Source organism: Acinonyx jubatus, chromosome A3 (genome assembly GCF_027475565.1).
Source record: "Acinonyx jubatus isolate Ajub_Pintada_27869175 chromosome A3, VMU_Ajub_asm_v1.0, whole genome shotgun sequence".
Lineage (NCBI taxonomy): Eukaryota > Metazoa > Chordata > Mammalia > Carnivora > Felidae > Acinonyx > Acinonyx jubatus.
In genome coordinates this window covers 111,231,258-111,253,208 of record NC_069388.1, presented here as the reverse complement: position 1 = coordinate 111,253,208, position 21,951 = coordinate 111,231,258, and the positions used below count along the sequence as shown (strand labels likewise).

The following is a 21,951-nucleotide window of genomic DNA, read 5'->3' as shown; positions in this document are numbered from 1 at the left end:
TTATTTTCATGAAGAAATATGTTGCACTTCTGCTTGAATGCTGCCATGGATATGTGCCGGGGAAGGGAAGAGGGGTCTCTGAACACTTTTCTGAGGGGCCAGGCCATGTGGATGGTCCTGGTTCCACGGGGGTTCTTTGCCTGTGGCCGCCTGAAGATCAGCCCATTTTCTAATATGGCTCGACTTACAGACCAAGGGAGGGACAGACAAGTTGAGGCAGGCTGCCCTCAGCTGTCCCTGCCTCCTCTGCATTGGTTTTCTACATGGATCTAATGATCTGGTCCTGGAGGGAGAGCTAATTCGGTGTCTTGGCAGTCTGTCCCTGCCTCTCCCCCTGGCCCCTTGCATTCTGATCTGGAGAGACGCGGGAACATTTTACATTCTTGAATCTCTGATCAACTAGGATCACAACAGAACCATAAGGTCTATTCCCTGGCAGCTGAGGGCCATGAGACAACAGGGGTGAAGTGTGCCCACTCTCCTTTTATAGGGGACCCTCACTCTGCCCTGGAGAGGCAGCATGCCCCCTTGGGAGGGGGCAGGACTGTGGCATCAGCTCCTGACTTCTGCGCTTAGTCACTTTATGGCTTGGAGCCAGCGACTTGGCCCCTTTGGATTGTTAACTTGGGAGCCACAAAGTTAACTTTCAGGGCTGTCCTGAGAATAAATGCGTGTTGTGGTATCTTGTGTGGTGCCTTTCACCTTATTAGTTCTCAAGAACCATTCTCTAGAAACCTCCCCCCTTTCCTGATGACTTTGTTTTTTCATGGGCCTTCTTGGTACATCTATAGCTTTGGAAATGCTTTTAAAGAAATGGCGTGGTTTACCTGACAAGCCTTTATGTGTAAAACAACACTCCCCGAAAAAGTCAAATGCTGATTCTAAAATTTTTTTCAATGTTTATTTATTTTTGAGAGAGAGAGAATGCACATGTGACCAAGTGGGGGAGGAGCAGAGAGAGAGGGAGACACAGAATCCAAAGCAGGCTCCAGACTCTGAGCTGTCCGCACAGAGCCCCACGTGGATCTTGAACCCATGAGCCATGAGATCATGACCTGAGCTGAAGTCAGATACTTAACTGATTGAAGTCACATGCTGATTCTTAAGTCATACTTACAGTTTCAGGATGGGGAGTTGAGGCATTTAAGTAGTAACTATGGTGCAAGGATGGAAAGTGGGAAGGAGTAGAAATTTGAAAATTCTGTACGTAAACAGGAAACCGATGGAGACTGTTCAGTAATATTTGGTGTATGGAAATTATTTCACAGAAATACTACCAGGGTTCCCTGAGTAAATAATACATAATTCTATCCCCATGAAATGGCTTGAAAAGAAGGAGCCAAATAACATGGCTGTTTTCTAATTTCGTCATGGACCAGAACCAAAGGTCCCCAGGCTCCTGGCTCACCAAAGATTTTCTCAGCTGCCACTAACAAAGTTGCTTTCAAACAGCCCCAGTCTCCAAGGAGTCTATTGTAGTTCACAGACATTATCTCATGCGTCCTTACTTTGTCCTGCTGAGGTATTACCAGGCAGGTAGTCCCTAATTTATAGATGAGGGAACGAGCAGACAGAGGTGAGAGTGGCCGGAAATGCAGGGATGTTGTCTTGTCTTGCTTCGCGTTGCATCTTATTTATTGGGCCAGCCTTCCTTAAAACCTTCTCTGACTTAACAGTTGTAGTTCTATTTAAAAAAAAAATCCTTCCAGAGAAGAATGTAATGCTGTTTGGAAAATGAAACTGGCAGGCGTCATCTTTCTGTAGAACAAGAAGTCCCAGAACATCTGACCTAAAACACACACACACACACACACACACACACACACAACACTATGTGTCATTGTCTGTTGGCAAGGATTTTTCGCTGATAGGAAAAAAAAATTACCACACTGACTTGGTGCTTATTCTATTAATAACATCTTCAACATTTTTCCTTTGAGCATCTTTTTTACTTGAAGCGTATTTTCACACTTGTCTGGTGATAATGAGAGATAATTTTTGAGAATTTCCCAGAATGGATGAATGTATCCATTATATATTTCTTTCACTTTTGTCTTTATATTTTGCATATGATTGGAGGTCCTATATGTATCTTATATTGGAACACTTAGACAGTAAATACACTCATTTGAATTCAGACTCCAATCCCAGAAAAAAAAGATCATTTCAAGTGGGGCTGGTATCCAAGGTGTTCCCACTCTTGTTAAACTCCTGAACCATTTCCTGTATCCTGCTTCCCCCTTCTGTTGTTATACCATTCTTCAAAATGCCTAGAGCCTCTGTAGTAGTTACGTCCGCCATAGCCCCAAGCATATTTAAGGTGTTGTTTTTCTCCTCACATTGAAAAGAACAGTGATGAGTAACTCCAGTTAGCTGTGAATGTGAATAATAAGGTATATTTTTATTAGAAAATATTAGCATACGATCATATCACCATGTTTTTTGGAAAGTCTGGCAAATATTTGATGAGTTCATTTTCTCCTAATGTTCTGTTTCCACCTCCAAGGAGTTCATAGCCTGTGAAAGGTTTTAAATTATTCAAACCTTGGGTGTTCTTAGGCCCATGAAGCCAAAGCAAGGATTTCCCTAGAGCATCCATTGTCTGCAGAGAGAACCTCTGGCCAGGTGGATATGTGGCTTTGTCACTCTCATGCCTGTTTATTATATTTCTTTCTGGCAAGCTGTAGTATTCCTTCAAAGGTTTGGTGTTCAGAAAATGGCCCCCAAGAAGCTGCCAGCTCCCAGCAATGGAGAGGTCTAACCCTGCCAGTTGGAAAACTGGGGCCAAGTTTTTCCTTTGGATGTGTGTAAATATTTTACTCAAGGTCTACCTGGCCTTGCATTATTGTTATGGTGGTTAAGTGTAGGCACAGTGTTTGACTTACCTAGTTATGGTTTTCTCCACCAAAATGTAGATACAACATACCTTTTTTCCCCCTGGCTTCATCAGAAAAGTGAATGTTTGCTTCCATATTCTGATAAATGCTTGTGACCTACTTTTCCAATTTTTCAGATATTGATGAATGTTTAACTCCAAGCACTTGTCCAGATGAGCAGTGTGTGAATTCTCCTGGATCTTACCAGTGTGTTCCCTGCACAGAAGGGTTCCGAGGCTGGAATGGGCAATGTCTTGGTAGGTACTAGAGTGTTCTTATCAAAGTCTTGTTTTTTTCTGCCTAGTGCATTTTCTGACAGAGTGATGTAATGCCAAGTGATCCCTCGTTCAAAATGGAAAAAAAGAGAAAAAATGGAATATGACAAAGTTGTGTCATTCTGAGAAAACTGAGAAAAGTTCAAAGTCACTTTTAACCATGGAGAAAATGGGAAAACAAGTTGGTAGGAAGAATGGGAGATTTTACCTGGGAGAAATAATTCTGAGTGAAGCAAATTATGGTCTTTGATGTGATAAATAACCAGGACCAAATAAAACAGTAATCATCACAGGGAGGGAGAGGTGAAGGCAAAAGGCTAAAAGAGAGAAAAGGTCTAAGAAGAGAATGCTTACCACACACTAATAGAATTTGGAAGCATACAGCACAAACATAGAGCAGAAGCAGAAGAGAAATCTTGATGGCTTGCCGAGTCTCTGACGTGTATTCACTGAAGTCTTTACTAAATACTTCATACCAACATTAGGCACTGAGGAAGAGAAGCATCAAATTTGCTTTCAGTCTTTTTAGCTGTGTTCCACTTAGCTTTCCCCCTTAATGGTTTTCCTCTGTGTTTCTGTCTCTATCTCTTATATTTTCCTTAGAAGCTGAGCTCTTTTACACTCCATGCCAGACTCTGACCATATGTGTTAAACTTCTCATTTCTTCATACCTTCCTTCCTTCTTCCACAAAGGCTGAAGAGCTTACTGTATATACCCAGGGTTGTGCTGTGTGCTGGGATACGTTGAGAGGCAAAAAAAGTGCCTTCCTCGTGGAACTGTCTGGCGAGGAAGACTCATAAGTATCTCATAAGTAAATGCAAAGGCACCAATAAGACAGTGCTGGGAATTAGGGTTCTCTGCTGCTCTAAGAGTGTGCGATAGAACAAGTTGCTTCTGGGAAAATTCCTGATCGAGGTTACGCTGAGGAAGGGGAGGGGAAGGAGATAAGTTTGGACAGAGGAAGCAGCCTGTGCAGGGCGCTTGTGGATGGAGGAAGCAGTTAGGTTCACCTTTCAGTCACTAGCTGAAAGGCTAGACAGAGAACAAGGGAAGATTGGCCGCAGGATGAGGAGGCAGAACACGCTAGATGGACTCTCTCAGTCTTACTTAAGATGCTCATCTTTACTTGTACACCTCTGGGAAGATGTTTAGGTGTTGCAGAGCAGACAGGATGAGTAGGCTCGGCAGAAAGAGTCCCAATTTTAAAGCTTTGGACTCATCACCAGGTTGCATAAGCTACGCCTCTGTACATGGCCGTCTCCTTCTGTCATTGGAATTGAGATGTTGATCTTTGAAGAAGGGAAGATTTGGGTTCATTAATTGCTTATTTGATCTGCATTTGTTGATGTGATCGGTGCTGGTCAGAACATTATGTTTGGTTTTAATTTTCCCGTTTGGCATAAATTTCATACTTGCCTGTCAGGATTCCATTTGTGTTCTCATTTTCACATACTGAGGCATATTATAATCCAAGAGCAGAGCCTGAATTTTACCTTCAATAACTAAAATTCATCATAGTGGTATAAACACAGCCCTGATGCATGAACTTGCTAATGAAATATGACTGACCAAATTGGCAAGTGATCGTTCTTCAATAGAAATGCGTTTATCTAGATTGGGCAATCATAAGAAATGAGTTCTCATACCTGGATGTGTGCAGTCAATCTAATCATGACCACTTTGCTCCGGTTTAATGACAGAAACACAGCATCTCATTTAAAAGTAACTTGACTTTGCCAACCAGACTTAGTGGAATCCTAAGCAGAAATCCTAGGTCACCATGTCAGTCACCCAAAGTCATACACTTAGCCACTTGTTCCAAGCACTACTTTTCGGTTTTGCATTGCTAAGGTCATGCAATTCCTATGACAAGTAGACTGTGTACTTTGTTTCCTTCTGCCTTTATCTACAGATCAAGCTTCTCCTCCATGATGATGTTTCAGTTCCATTCGTTGTTCAGAGCTAGGCTTAGAGCTCTTCTTAGATTCTCAGGAGGGCTTTTGCAGATTATACCAAAACGGATCCGTGTTAATTTTTTATGGCAGTAGAGCTTTCACACGTTAAAAAGTTGAGTGTGACAAAAAGTCGATGTCGCAACATGCCTTTCTATTCTTACTGAACCAATGAATGAATGAGATTCTTCTGCGCTCAGCTCTGACAATGCTAATGAATACCCAGCGATGGCTCCTACATTTTAGTTCTCACCTTTATACTTCTGGTACTCTAAAATACTTTTCAAAGGTGCAGTAATTACTTAAGCTGATCATTGAGTTGAGCTAGTCAACAACAATTTGATTATATATTTATTTTCAATTTAACAGTTGTGTGCCTACCAAGAGCCAGGCAGTTTTCAAGACCCCGGAGATTAAGGGAAAATAAAAAAATGCCTTCCCCTCTTTGCCTGTGTACTCTAGAGCTTACGTTGTGTTTGCAGATAAACAAGTCAGCAAGTAAAGTATATGGTATGTCAGATGTGTTTTCAGTGCCATGAAGGAGAAAAAAATAAAATAAAACTGCCTAAGGGATACAGAGAGTGTCAGATTCTATGGTGGTCAGAGAAGACATCAAATGATAAGTTATTTATACAGTGTTCCTTTCTAACTATTTGTTTTTTTCTCTGTTGGTTATTAGTGATGGGTGTGTGGCTTTTTAATATCATTTTAGTCCAGATAATTTAGGGTGCATTGGTGAGACTGTTTTCCCCCAATTTTAAATGTATGAGAACATTAAAGACTTAAAAGTATTCCAAATCTCACCATTTGAAGGAAAGTCTTACACTTGGTATTTGTTAGTTGCCATCTGTAGAGAAGATAATCCCTACGTCACAGGGTTCTCTGTTCCATAAGTCTTCATGTCCTCCTTTTTCTACCACTCTGCTCCTGCTGACTGAATGTTTTTAAATTATTACAATTAAAGTTGTACAGGGTCATATGTAATACTACTATCGTGTGGCATTATGCTTATGGTTTTTTCTAAAGCCTGTTGATCTGTATATTGATTTGGCTCTTTTTCCTGTTAAATGGATTCATTAGGAATTGAGAATTGCTATTTTGACTCATATTCTGCAGGGATTTGATGCCAGTTAGACTTTCTCCTTCTTTTCCTGACTTAACAGTGAACTTGCTGAAACCATTAATGGCCTTGTATTCCTGCCATGTAAACTGGCTCACTGATTGATGCTTCTCCTTGATTTATGAATTAGAGCAGAAATCATCTGGGGCCGAAACAGGTCAGATGTTAGCAGGTGTTGTCTGGAAGACCATGCTGTTTCCTAGTGTTGAGTTCAGGGCATATGATCCTTCATTCTCAGTCGTTTATTGTCCACTTTCAAAATATCTATCCCTTGGTGCTTTTTGGCAACTCTTGCTGGCTCCTCTGTTAATATAGCTTCTTCTTTCAAGTTGTGGATTTCAGTCCTCTCTTGAAAGCCACTTTCATCATTCAACACTGTATTCCTTGGATCTCACGTTCAGCCTGGAGTTGTTGCCCACTTGATCCCCGCCTCTAATGATTATTTCTTCACCCTGGGTTCTGGCGAGTTCCAACTGGCTGCTTCAACCAGGACCTTTCTTGAGGGAAGCCAGCCTGTCAGGTAGTCAATTAACAGGTTTCTCTTCACTCATGAAGAACAGGCCTGATTCAAACCCTACTAGAGCCATCCTTCAAAGGAGATTCTCTGATATTTAATTGTGTAAAGGTACATACGGCAACTCTTCTGTAAAGATCATATTTCCTTGAACTTAGACAGATTTTGAGCTATATGACCTCTCTGAAGCTTGGTTTCAATAGCTTTAAAATGGGTATTGAGATACTCTTCTTCATTGGATTTACTGTCAGAATTAAATAAGCAATATAAAGCATGTAGAAAGGCATGTGACACAATGTAGAACCCAATAAATGTTATAACCCTTCTTCCCCCAACTCTGTTATCCTCCCGTTTACCTCCTTAATCCTGAAATATAAGAAGGGCAGTAATAACTGATAGCTGTCCAATAAATTCTATGTCAAGTTTCTGTGTGTAACTCTCCTTGGCTTTTCATAAGCTCATTTCCTGTAGTTCTTCCCTCTCCCTGTGTCATCGGAGCCTTTGTTTATGAATCTAAGTAATCTTAATCTTAGAGTTTCCTTTCAACTTCTGGACATTTTTGTTTAGCTGGGATATATTGCTTAAGAATCCTCATGCTTTTCTGTAGGATCACTGATCATGCCTAACAAATGTTTCGCCTTCTGCAATACTGCCATTTCCATCCTTCTACTTCACTTTCTTTGCTCACCTTCATAAGATACGGTATCTATCACCTGGTGGTTGTATGCAGGCAGCGCTGAGTTTACTTTATTGTCTTACTTTAGAATTGAGTCTGTGAAAAACCATGTGACCTGCGAACACAAATTTCTGAGATTTTTATCATAGTAATCATTCTCTGTCAAACCGTAATTAAGTTAATGGTGACTCTGTGACTCCGATTTACGTTTTCTAAACGTAATGGGTCCTAGGCATTTGAAGAACTCCGTGTTATTTGATCCACTTGACAACGGGTTAGCCTTAGTCTTAACGAAAACCAGGTGCAGAGAACTTACACGGTAAACGTGGAAAGCTCCTTGTTCTAGGAGTTCTTTTCACACTAGGATTTATTTTCAGATTTTGAGGGATCGTTAACCTTTATGGAATACATGAATATTCATAGACTTATATGAAATTGGAGACTTTCATCCTACATTTATTTATTTTGTATAAGATGGCAACAGAACTGAACATCCACCTTTTGCAGATATTATTAAATGTGCAAACACCAGCCTAATCCCTAATCCCACTGTATGCTAAAGAAGTCTTCTAATTAGTCACTACGTTATTATCGAACACCTAATTATGTGCTTAATTCCAAAGAAGATTTGGAGTTGTAAATGAGCAGAAAAAAAAAATACAGAATAGAACGGTGCTTCTCAGGGGATGGGAGCTAGTAGAATTGGGGAGATGTTGTTTAAGGATGGAAGCTTGGAACTGGCAGGTAGGTAAGCCCTGGGGATCTATTGCATAGGTTACTGATGATTACAACAGTGCTGTGTTACAGTGATTATAGTCAACAATGCTGTGTTATAAACTTCAAAGCTGCTAAGAGGTTAGATCATGATTATGTTCACAAAAAAAGGAAATAATTATGGGACATAATAGAGGTCTTAGCTAACATTGTTAGTATCTTGCAATATATAAGTATATCAAATCATCACTTAAACTTACACAATGTTATGTCAATTTTACCTAAATTAAAAATGCAAACAAGAGAGGCGCCTGGGTGGCTCAGTGGGTTAAGCGTCCAACATCAGCTCAGGTCATGATCTGACAGCTTGAGAGGTTGAGCCCCACATTGGGCTCTGTGCTGACAGCTCAGAGCCTGGAGCCTGCTTCAGATTCTTGGTCTCCCTCTCTCTGTTCCTCCCCTACTCACACTTTGTCTCTCTTTCTCATTTAAAAAGAAAAGAGAAAGCAAACAAGAAACTCCTTTTGAAGGCAGGAAACATGCCTGTGTGGGGAGACTAATTATTGTAATAACAACAAACTTCTCTTACATTGTTACAAAGGGCTTTGACTTCGTTGTGTTTCTTTTTTTGTTTTTTTGGGGGGTTTTGTTTTGGTCCTCAGGGTAGTCTTCCCTGTAGTACACATACAGAAATTGATTCCCAGAGAGGGTAATGGGCTTGCCTAAGGTTATAGGTAATAAATGGCAGATCTAGAACATGATCCCAGGTCTTTTATTTCCCAAACTAGTGTTCTATTCTATACACTACCTCATATCTCTCTCCTTGTTTACCCAGGAAAATTAGAGAACAAAACAATATGAAGGTAACGAGGAAGACAAAAAAGTTCATAGAAAGGAGAGATCCATGTGGGTGTGAATCCTCCCTTGCAGGCAGCAATAATAATGGCTCAGGGATTCTTGACTCTAAGATGGCAGCCTGCACCACGGATAGCCCCAATTGAGTTTTGCTGAAAGACAAAATACTCTTTTGGAAAGGTGAAGTAGGAAAGCAGTGATTCAGTACGATTAATGGATTGGTTTTCTGAGATCATCTTTGTCTCTTTATCTGGGATGTATATAGCATTGGCTCTTTTCCAGTCCTAAACAGCAGTGATGAGTCTTTGGGGGATGTGTAACATATTTTTGTAGGCTGCAGTGCTACTGCATGTCTTGGTCAGACTTGACAGAGGGCGTCTGAGATCCTGAGGATTTACTGTACCTCGAGTGCAGGTTGTTCAAAACACTCGCCTAACTGGCTTCTGTATCTTACTTTGCCATGCTTGCTTTTCTGTCAAATATGCTCTGCCATTGTCTTTACTATAAAAGACTGTGTATAATGAATAGTTGAGGGATAACCGAATTAATATCATGGTTGGGGTAGAGAATAATCTCATACTTTCAGGTAGCCATAGTGATGGAATATGTTTACTTCCCTTATCAAACGATGCTCATTCATTGAAGTTTGTGTTGACCACTAAGGAATTAAACGAGACTGAATGGCCTCTGAAAAATGACTGGCTTGCAGTGTTGAGAGATTCATTTCCTGGAAAATACAGGAAGTAATGCAGGTGCACTCTTGCTCTGGAATCAACTCTGACCAGCCTCAAGGAGCTGATAGGTGAAGTAGAAAGTGGCACCACAGCCTTGGACTGACTTGTGTGAGGTCAGCCACTGAATACCCTCTATACCTCCAGAGGTTAGGCTTCCCAGAGAGGGGCTTCAGGCTGCCTGGTGTGTTCCCAGGACATGAGGAAGGGAAATTTCAAAAGGGTTCCTGACCCAGAGGAATTATATCCAAAGGCAATGAGAGGCTTTGCAGGTGGGTTTGCTGGCCAGTGGAAAGTTGTCTTTGTCAAATTGTGGAGAATGGAAAGTTGCCAGAGATCTGGAAAGAGATTAATGTCCTCACTTCCCCCCCAAAGAAGAAAGAAGGTGCAGTTCAGGAACTAATGACCACTGAACTTCATCTTAACCTTGACAAAGAACTGTAGGCTGCAGGATGCAAATGATAAGGTGAAACATTTTAAAAGAAAAAGATGATCGTAAGAATCAGCCAGGGCTCACTAAGGACAAATCATGCGTGGCTATTCTGACTGCCTCTTCTGATGGGCTTCTCAGAGGAGCAGGTCATGAAATCCTATAGGCACGGCATATTTAGTTTTCAACAGACCTCTGTTACAGTCTCTCAGGGTATTGTAGGTGAGAATGATGAATTTGGATTGGGTGATAGTATACTGGGATGGATTCATAAACTTTTGAATGATCATATCCATGAAGTGCTGACCGCATAAACCCCTGGTAATTCCCTTACTATGGGAGTTTTAATTAATTCATTGAATAGAAAATGTTAAATTATGTCCCAAAAGCCCATTGGTAAATTGTACTTGGGGAGATCAGAAGACATTTTTCTACAGACACCATACTTTCATGATGTTTCCCTTTTAAGCTCATTATGTATATGCCTCATAAGAATTTGGTAATGTGACTTCTACAAAACCATAATCCTAATCTCAGAGTAAAATGAGTTTCGAACTCTAATTAAAAAAAATTTTTTTTAATGTTTATTATTGAGAGACATAGAGTGTGAGCAGGGGAGGGGCAGAGAGAGAGGGAGACACAGAATCCGAAGCAGGCTCCAGGCTCTGAGCTGTTAGCACGGAGCCTGATGTGGCGCTTGAACTCACAAGCTGTGAGATGATGACCTGAGCCAAAGTCATACACTTAACCGACTGAGCCCCCCAAGTGCCCCTTGAACTCTAATTTAGAAACCAAAGGCCTAACCATCTCTCTCTGTAGCAGGGATTAGGGGGTGTGGATCTTGGATGGTGGACTGAATAGGGACTACCTTGTTTCTCATAGCATTGATCTTCTAGAAGGTTCAAGGTAAGAACTGGGGGGGCAGGTGACAGGCTTTCTGTCAATAACAGGGCTCCACAAGTTTGTGTCCTTGACTGAATGGAAGAACACTGGAAACCATTGACAGTTTTTAAAGGAGCAACACCATTTTTTAAAAAGGTTTATTTTGAGAGAGGCAGAGAGATAGCGTGAGCAGGAGAGGGGCAGTGAGAGGGAGAGAAAGAATCCCAAGGAGGCTCTGCACTGACAGTGAACTATGAGATCATGACCTGAGCCAAAATCAAGAGTCAGATGCTTAACCGAATGAGCCACCCAGGCATCCCAGGAGCAACACCATTGATCATATTTGTATTTTAGGTCACTCTGGCTACCTGCTGGATAGTGGATTAGAGAGGGCAAGACTCCAAGTAGAGAAACAGACTGTGATGGTAACCCATGTGAGAGAAAATGATGGTAGTAAGAAAGAAATAAAGCAGGGGTATTTGAGAGATATTTGGAAGGTAGAATTGATAAGACTGGTAATAAATTGAATGTGGGGAAAGAGGGAGAATAAGGAATCTAGATAGGATGACTTCCAGTTTTTGACTTGGGCATTTGGATAGTAGCATAATGTATTGACGTGGAAGGCAGCATAATGAAAACATGGGGAAGGTCAGGTTTGGCTCTGAACACTCAGAGGTGCCTGTGACATATCAAGTGGAAGTGTCAGGAGACTGACCAACGAGGTTGTGGGGGTCTGCAGTTTAAGAGGGGTGTGGGCAAAAGATAAAATGGTGACTTTATTTCACTCCTTTTATATCCATCAAGTGAGGCCACACCTTCCTACTCTATGGAGATTCTTTTTTTTAAATTGAGGTATAATCTATAACATTAGATTCATTTCAGGTGTACAACATAAGGATTTAGTATTTGTGTATATAACAAAATGATCATAATTCTAGTGAAAGTCCATCACCATTTATAGTTATGACATTAAAACATTGTTTTTCTTGTGATGAGGACTTTTAAGTTCAACTGTCTTAACTCTTAACTATGCAGTGCAGTACTACTGATTCAAGTATCTTATAAGTTGCAAGTATTTTATAAGTATTTCATCAACGATAATCTGCACTCTTAATTTGCTTTGACTAGAGAAAATAATGGTCTTAGAAACTGATTTTGTTGTTATATTCTGCAGTCCTGTAAGTCACATTTCCTGATGCATGAATAATTAAAGAGAACAGTCCATACATTTTTCAACTTGTTAACATTTTTGAAGCCAATCCAGATCCTCGATGGGACATTTTAACGTTACTGTCTGGAATTTACATGCCTACTGTCTAGGCTCCTTCTGTCCCATTATTTACTTTGGCTCCAATGTTTGGCTTCTTCTTTCAAGTTGTTTCTATTCAGTGTTCATAAAAGTGGACTCCAACAACCAAGGAAAAGATGAACAATGAGACAGTTTGGAAGTGCTATTTTTGTTGTCATAGAGTAGGGTCAGTTCAGTAGTAGTAAGTGATTTTGTGAAGGCCAGGTAGAGTACTCACGCAGTGCTAATTTGCCGGCTGTTCTCTGTTTGCATGCGAGACGTATGCCTGTGTGCTTGGTTGCTCACACGCTTTTGCCTTATTTTGATAATACAGTGAAACCTTGATTTGCGCGCACGATTCATTCCAGAAACATGCTTGTAATCCAAAGCATACCAAAGTATATCAAAGCAAATTTCAAGAAACAGTAGCTTAGTCATGATCATGTAACATTCAGCATCACGTCCTACTCATATTGCAAGACCTCACTCATTTTATCGAGTTAAGTTGTGCTAGAAATGTTTGCTTGTCTTGCAGAACGCTCACAGAACGAGTTACTTGCAATCCAAGGTTTCACTGTACTCTGTTTCTCAATATCATTGTCGGAAAGCCGTAACCCAGTTTCAATGGAATGTCATGCGAACAAATGCAGTCTGAACTGTGAAATGCTGAATTAGAACGAGATCTGTGTTAATGTGTTTGTGACTCTTTGCCTTTTAAGAGGGTGGAAAGCTTTACTGCTCTCAGGGTGAGCATTGCAAAATGCAATGGATGGAATCAAGAGCATTTTCCTTCTTATTGTTTGTCTGCCTTAGATTAAGATGCTGTGCATTATTGACCGCTGTAAAATTAAGCCTAAATCATGATGTGGTGTGTAATTTTAGCACTTAAATAGTTTAAATTGTTCCCCTTAAGGTTTTGGTTGTCCATGCTACACTGTGTGTCTTCTTACTGGGACTTACAGTGGACTTACCAGAGGTGCTCAAATGCGACATAGAACTCAAGTTTTTCTTTATGAAATAACAATATTCTAGTAGGAGATTAATGAATGCTGAATGAAATCAATGAACACTTAGATGATTGTTTTCTATATAAATGCTATGTTAGCAAACAATAAAAACAAACATACTCCTAATTCTTCAGCGGTTTCTAGCACTACACTTAACTTGTGTTAATAGAAACAGGTTAAGGGACACCTGAGTGGCTCAGTCGGATAAGCGTCCAACTTTGGCTTGGGTCATGATCTCATGGTTTGTGAGTTTGAGCCCCACGTCGGGCCCTGCACTGATGGTGCAGAGCCTGCTTGGGATTTTCTCTCTCTTCCTTTTTCCTCTGCCCCACCCCCCACTTGGTGGCTCATGTGCACACGCTCGCTTGCTCGCTCTCTCAAAACAAAAAAAAATAAACTTTAGAAACAGGTTAAAAGGATGGTCTTTGGAGTCAGGCTAACTGGATTCAAATATGAGCCCCCAGTTTCTAACCATGTGGCCTTGGACAGTCTGTTTGAATTTCTCTGAGACTTGGTTCTTTTGTCAGTGAAATGGTTAGCTTGGATGGCTTTTGTGAGAATTAAATAAGCATAAAGCCTTTAGTGCTTTTGTGCAGTAAGTGTTTGGTAAAGATTAGCCATTATTTTATCTGCCTCTGCAGTCTGTACCCTACCTTCAAATTGCCCAGTAGGCTTGTTGGTCCTCTAGATTGATTTTTATAATACTGATTCAATGCCATCTTTGAAAATTGTATCAGAGGTTTTTTCCTCCTTTCTGTTAACAGCTCCTGTGGTTTCTCTAGGTCATGAGTCCTATCCTTTCTTCAGTGAACCCTCCCTTCCTGCAGAACTCATCAGTTCCCTTAATAGACCTTGATACATCTTTGATTCTTTGGAATATTTCATTTTGTAGAGGGTGCTGCTCTAGAACCTCCTTCTCTTCTTCCCTCCCCTGTACAGCAAGCTTTCGCTGAATTCATTCATAGACATCTTCAGTTCCTTTTTTGAGTTACTTTGCAGAAAGTAAATTAAGGCGTAGAACTATCCCACATGTTGTTCACACCGGAGCTGCCTTTCCTCCTTTGGGCTAATTTGAAAGCTTTTCTTAAAGAATCTGTCCTTTCTTTGAAGATGGACTATTTCTATTTTTAGCCAAATTCAACTTTATTTATGTTTTATTTCTTTTTTTCTCTCTTTGTGGTTCCCCCCCCCCCCGCCCCGCCTTATGCAACATTCTTCAGATGTGGATGAGTGTCTGGACCCACAGATCTGCACAAATGGTACTTGCTCGAACCTCGAAGGCTCCTATATGTGTTCATGCCACAAGGGCTACAGCCCAACCCCAGACCACAAGCACTGTAAAGGTAAATACTCTGATCGAATTTCTTACTTTTATTTGAACTGCATTTAAGAATCTGTTCGAGTAACTAGCTGAGAAAAGGGAACCAAAAAAAAAAAAAGGAATTATGCTGCCTGTCATGTATTTTAAGTGAGCTACTTGGAGCACATTTTTGTTGGTATCTTTGAAAGTGACTCCTCACTGTGGTTACATACAGACCATACGTACTTAGATAAAGGAAAACAGCATAGTTTTAGACAGCATCTATAAACCACAGGTCAATTTTTCATTTCTTGTGGTTATAAAAACTACAGTTGCACATTTCTGTGAATGTACTAAAAACCATTGAATTGTACACTTTAGATGAATTATGTGGTGGTGAATTATATCTCAATAAAATTGCTATTGAAAACCTTCATTGTAGAAAATCTAACAAAGAGAAAAGTAAAAAAAAATTTTCTCAGTCTCATTCATGCATAGTCCTATCTCACAAGTATTTTCTATCACTTTATTTTTTTTTTAATTTTTTTTTTAATGTTTTATTTATTTTTGAGACAGGGAGAGACAGAGCATGAACAGGGGAGGGTCAGAGAGGGAGACACAGAATTTGAAACAGGCTCCAGGCTCTGAGCTGTCAGCACAGAGCCCGACGCGGGGCTCGAACCCGCAGACCGCGAGATCATGACCTGAGCCGAAGTCGGCTGTTTAACCGACTGAGCCATCCAGGCGCCCCTATCACTTTATTTTTAATGTGCAATTTTGTAAGTTTTGTCACTTAATAGTATATACATCATGAGCATTTTATATATCATTAATAACTTTACAGACATTATTTTTAAAAGCTGCTTAATAGTGCAGTGTATTACTATTTCAGCATTTTCTTGCTGCTTATGTGTTGAACAACCATAATTTTTTTCCACCTTCTCATTATGTAAAAAAAAAAAAGGATCATTTCTTTATTTATAAATGTGGAATAACTGGATAAAACATCTTTAATGTTTTTTATTATTTTGATAGAATGCTAATTTCTAATTTTAAAAATATATTTTTTAATTCTAAAAGATTGAATATTTATTACATATGCTTATTTCTATTAATTTCCTGGAGACTTCTAATTATTACAGCATTTATTTCATATTGCAACATGTATTTTGCACATTTTTTTCTTGTGTAAATTTATGTTACTATCTGTTCCTATTTATCAGGTTTTTAAATCACCATATATGAACACTTTATATTAAAGCACGTGTATAAACCTACGTACCTGTGTCTTTGTATTACAAATACACTTTTTTATGGCATATTGGTGTAATTTGTCCAAAGTTTCTCTAATTTCCTCTGCATAATTCTTTTTTTAAGTTTAATTTTTTTCTGTGGTCAAATCTGTGGATGGTTTCCTTCTGCTTCTACTGCTTTATACCTACAAGCATGCTCTTTCAAGGGGAGGAAAGGAAGAAATTCGTGAAGTTTTTCTTCTTTCTGAAGTGTCTCACTGAGAGTGAAGGATGTGGGGTGGGGATTAACTTCTCACTATGGTAGCTAGTAGTAAACAGGTATCTTACTCTCTTGTAAGAATTGTAGCCTCTCCCGCTGGCAGGAGCAGATTCCCAGACCTCTGGATTGGGTGGCTGACCCCTTACATGCAGGGGAACACCAGTCACCCCCAGTGGAGCATGTAGGGGGGCCTCATCTCCCTTCCCTCCAGGTCCTTTTCCTGCTGGCCCACGTCCACAGTCTTCCTACCAAGTTCTTCTGGTGATTTGCTCTGCAGCCTTGGATACATTAAACTTGGATTACCAGATCTCATATCATCTCTAAAATTCGGGGATTGGGTTTTTTAGAGGGATAACGCTCCAAGGAGACACATGTTGAGTGAATGGCTCGTTACCACTTTCTTACGCTTGGCTGCTGTCATCCCAGATGATCCTGCCCCGCTCTAGTAAGGCTTCCCAGCGCCCCAGAATTCCCACCATCGGCTGATGGCAGCCATAGAAACACTCATTTTCCGCTCTGTGTGGCGCTCTCCTGGGCTGCTGCAAAAGCTTCTCTTCATCCTTCCCTTCTTTCCTTCTGGGTATATCAAGGAACCCGCATGTTCCAGGCACTGTGTTCAAATGCAGATGCTGAGAGGTTTTAATCTCTCAAAGCACTTTTATTGGCTGGAAAAGACACAAACCTACTACTATAATAGATAGAGGACCACATGATGAAGTTAACATTATCAGTGATGTATTCTAAAAAAAAAAAACCCTGTGAAATCCAAATGAAGTCTGGAGCTTAGTTTAAAAAGGAGGATTGTAGTGTATCAAACCCTCATTCAGTCACTCAGAAGCTGTGTGGGCTTGGATAAGTTTTCTTAATTTGCTAAGCCTTCCTTACTCATCTGCAAAAAGGCAACAATAATGGTACTTACTCAGGTGATGTGAGGATTGCGTGTGATAATACAGAAACAGAGCTTATATGGGGAGAAGGAGATTATGTCGGGACAGAGAGTGACATGTAGTTGACGTTGTTATGCACCACATTAAAGGTGTGTACAAGGCTCTGTTAAAGCCAAGAAGTCTGTGACTAATCCTGTGTGCACACTTCTGGGAAATCTTCACGGAGGTGCTGCTGTTCAACCTTGGTCTGAAAATTTTGAATATGGAGGGGAGAAGAACTTAGGAGGAAGAGAAAGCAACACATAATCAAAGGCTGGAGGTGTGAAAGGGCTATTCTCTCCACGTGGCATTTAACCTTGGCCCCTATTCCAGTTTTCCTTTGCATTATGGTCTGGGATAGGATCAGGCAAGATCCCCATCTTCTGCTCTGGAAACCTGCATATGGACTAATTATTTTCCTTACTCCCAGTCAAAACCTACCCTTTTTATAATAATAAATCGCATAACATCCTTTTTCCTCTAATAATTTCATAGTCTTTCCCAAACTACATCAGCTCAAAGATGTAAATTCTTCCCAGATCTTAAATCTATCCTTTTTCCGGGGCGCCTTGGTGGCTCAGTTGGTTAAGTGTCTGACTTCGGCTCAGGTCATGATCTCATGGTTTGTGGGTTCGAGCCCCACATCGGGCTCTGTGCTGACAGCTCAGAGCCTGGAGCCTGCTTCGGATTCTGTGTCACTGTCTCTCTCTGCCCCTCCCCTGCTTGTGCTCTCTTGCTCTCTCTCTTTCTCTTTCACTCTGTCTCTCAAAATAAATAAATATTAAAAAAATTAAAAATCTGTCCCTTTTCCAATATTGCAACAACTGCCAATTTCACCTTAGTGCTAAATATTAACTTTGTTTTCATGTCGCTAAAGGTCCTGAAAACTTTTTTTCAGGTTGTAAGCATATCATCTAGTATATTAAATCAGTATTTGTTTCTTTATATCTTTTGTGTATCTGTGTCTTTGTTATCTCTTTGTACATTTAAGCACTGTATGTCCTAAATTTATAAATACCTAGGGATAGTCTCTGTTTTAACTCTGGGCTGGATTTGTCATAATAATATGTTTAAAAAGCCCCTTAAAGAAATCATGCTTGGTGAAAATGATACTTTCTATTTATCTTTTGGCACAAGAGAGAGAAGACTTTTGTCCTGCATGCCTATTTTATTAGAAAGTGTTCTTTTGTCATAGGAATTTTGTGCCTCATCAGAAAAGAAAAAGGGGTTCTCCCTTGGTCATCTTAAAGACCCAGAGATCACCTTATTCAAGATAACTGGATTACCTCAAGTTGTTCCAAATGTGTGTGTCATTACTTAAAATGAATTACTTCTGACAGTATTCCCAACATAAATGAGTAACTTATGTAAGATGTCTTCTTGGACAGTGCTTAGAATGGACGGTATATTTTCGCTGCAGACATCTTCACATGGGAATGCTTAATTTGTCATCTTCTTTGAGAAAGTCAGAAAGAGTCCAAGGCACTAAAAATGTTGTCAGACGTTACATGAGATCCAACAGGCTACACGAGCTGTTGTTGGTCTTAAGATCTTAAGCTGACATCTCAAGTATTTAATTGAATGTGCTGAAAGAAAATACGGTGTAGGCTGTTCTTTGCTGTCGACCCCTCCTAAAGCTAATAGACTTAGAGCATTTGGAAAGGTAGAAAATAATTCTTCAAATGAAATTCAGCTCGCTTATTTCGTTTCTCTGTTGGCAGTCAGGACTTACTGTGTTGTGATGCCTTTTATTTATAAATAAGTGAAACAAAAATTGCTAGTAAAGCTAATTTTTCTTAAAAAATTAAAAATGAATTCATGAGGTCCTATTACAGTAATAGTGTTGGGAGCTATTTCAGGAAACATGGGATATTCTGACACCTTGCTTCTATCAGGATATAATTCAAAAGATTAATGCCGCATGACAGGATAAGAAATACAACTTTGATCAGGAAACAGATAATTGTTAGTACTACTTGAGGGGAAGGATTGCAACAAATGGAATTCTCCTGGCAAAAACTTTCAGATGCATTTTAAATAATAAGATATTTTTAGGGGCGCTTGGGTGGCTCAATCGGTTAAGTGTCCGACTTTGGCTCAAGTCATGATCTCACAGTTCATGGGTTCCAGCCCTGTGTTGGGCTCTGTGCTGACCGCTCAGAGCCTGGAGCCTGCTTTGGATTTTGTGTCTCCCTCCCTCTCTGCCCCTCTCCCACTGTGCGCACTCTGACGTGCACTCACTCGCTTGCCCTCTCTCAAAAATAAATAAGTAAACGTTTAAAAAATTAAAAAAAAATAATATATTTTTAGAAGAAAACAGTAGTTAGACATTGATCTTTAGGACGTGGTCTTATAGCTTGATTTGTAGTCTCAGAGTTTCGATAAGATAGAGACCTAATTTAAAAAAATTGTCCTTGTTTATATTTACAGATACTGACGAGTGTCAGCAGGGGAATCTGTGCATAAATGGGCAATGCAAGAACACTGAGGGCTCCTTCCAGTGTACCTGTGGGCAGGGCTACCAGCTGTCAGCAGCAAAAGACCAGTGTGAAGGTAGGAGTGTGGTTACGTGACCTACTGTGATTTTAGTTAGAGGCACCTGCCCTGAAAAAAGTGTCCTCCGTGAAGTGAGTGTGTCTTTCAGAAACAACCTGGATGATTGCTTAATGGTGCAAGAAAGCAAGTGACCTCAGCTTAAGTCAGAAAAGTCAATAGCACAGGATGGAAAAGGGCTAAATTTGAAAAAAAGGTATTTGTGAGCAGTGGCTGAGCATTAATATTAGGAAGGAAAATTATTGCTCTCTGTGTAATTCCTTACTGCAGAAAATCAGTTCCATTAAATTCATTTGTAAGTTTTACCTACTAGGATTTCAGCAATTAGAATGTTACTATATCAGCCCAGTATTAGGCTGTGAAATGTTAATGACCTTAGTTTTTGTGTGTAGTCAGCTTTTCACCATTTTTCCTTTTTAAAAAAATTTTACTGAACAAGAATTTTCAGCAAGATTGCAATAAGTAGCATCCCCCTCATATCACTGATAAGGTTTGTGAAATAAATCCTGTTCCCACCAGTGATAGTATTTTGGACCTTACTGTGGTTGACCTTAGAGTAAAAGTATATGTATTTCATTGAACCTCATGCAGAATCACTTTACTTCTCAATAAGTATATGCTTCCTGAGATTGAAGATATTTATGGTTTCACCTGTGACAAGTAGCAAGTGTCTCGAGTTTTTGAAAAGAAAGATCATTTGAATTTCATTTAAGAACAGAATACACACTCTACAAGGCCAATTTGTTTATTATAAGGAAACAAATCCTATCCATGTCTATATGTAAACTTTGAATAGTGAGTACCAATATCTCTTGGGATGCTATTATAAAAGACAATATGTGATGGTCCTATAACGAGATCTACCAGTATTATCAGAACAGTCCCCAATTTTCCCCTTCTTGAACATGGAAAGACATTACAATAGCCAGTCTAGAAGAGAAGAACACACACAAGCATATCCATGTACACAGATAAATTAAATAACTTGTTCTGGATTCTGCAAGTCTGTCTCAAAGTATTTATACTTTACTTTGTGACTTTTGACCTTAATTGTTAATTAGCCAAGCATTTATCAAATGCCCATCATGCATAAAATACTACAAATGTATGTATAATAAGAGAAACCTACAGATAAGATAATCAGGCTATCCTATTCAGCATCCCTTATTTTGAAGAGCCTGTGATGTCAGTACCAAAAATAAGTCAGACACATGCAAAACCACCCACCAGATTAGCCATCGGGGAAAACCGATTTTAGGTGCTAAAATGCCATGATAATCAAATTGATGCTGTAAGCAGAGTGAGGAGAGCAGAGTTGTGAGGGGTCGCTGTGAAACTGATGTTTTTGTTGACTCTTCTAGAATCACATTGCCAGCAGTAGATAAATGTGCTCAGATGTGAGGAACAAAGTCTGTCAACAGCAACATGAATTAATGCCTGTTCACTATAAAACACTAGATCATTTAAGTAATAAAGGATGTGGTAGACATAGTCCCTGCCCTCAAGAAACTTAAAATCTAAGGGTAAAATAGCTGAATACGTGTAATGTATCATTGTGTCTTCTATTGTGTGGATAGGACACGAGTGTGCTTTAGCCTGAGCTCAGGGTTGAGGTTACAAAACAAATCATCTCTAAGCTGAGGATATGTGGGTTAAGGAAGAGAGAGATTCAGTGGCAATGTAGATATCAGATTGGCTGAGAGGAGGGAAGGGCCATTAGATTTGGCCAGCAAATCATTCAGAGAGAGAGAGGGGGAGAGGGAAAGGAAAGAAAAACTAGGGAAGTCTAATTGCTAGGGGGCTGACAGGTATATCCGTGAAAAAGAAATGAAGACATTCATTGACTTGACACTTCGGCAAACTTCTCCTGTACAGGAGACCATGAATATGTGGACATGAATATGTGTACATGTATATGTACACATACAGTACATGAATATGTACATGAATATGTGATGCTGTTTTCCAGGAAAACTTTGTTTACAGTAGTAGGAAGTGGGCTGTAGTTTGCTGACCTCTGCTTTAGATTATTATAGGCATAAATGCTTTTAAACTCAAGAGTGTTCTATTTGAACCTGTACAAGAGACTCAGGAAGCTTCATTCAGGTTTATAGATAACAGCAAAGCATTTGCCACCCATCAGTAAATATTGGGATGAATATGTGCAGATTCTTAGCTCACAGGTTAAGATTTTAGGTTCATCTGGATTTTTCCTACTGGAGGATTCATGACCTTTTATTAGAGATCAGTTTAATGAAGAGGCTAAATTAATTATAAACTAGATAGTTTATAGACCTTTTTTTACATGCATGATTAAAAATATTTTTAAAGCACCACTT

General features: G+C 39.8%; 1 protein-coding gene across 9 annotated transcripts in view; it reads left to right on the top strand.

Moving 5' to 3' along the window:
- The window catches only part of LTBP1 (latent transforming growth factor beta binding protein 1), a 397,389-nt gene that overhangs the window by 287,819 nt on the left and 87,619 nt on the right, over positions 1-21,951 (top strand). For all 9 annotated transcript variants that reach the window (XM_027033528.2, XM_027033527.2, XM_027033526.2 and 6 more), the window contains 3 exons: positions 3,014-3,133; positions 14,542-14,664; positions 19,490-19,612. In XM_027033528.2, the coding sequence (XP_026889329.2) occupies positions 3,014-3,133; positions 14,542-14,664; positions 19,490-19,612 (366 nt within the window). The remainder of the gene's footprint in view (positions 1-3,013; positions 3,134-14,541; positions 14,665-19,489; positions 19,613-21,951) is intronic.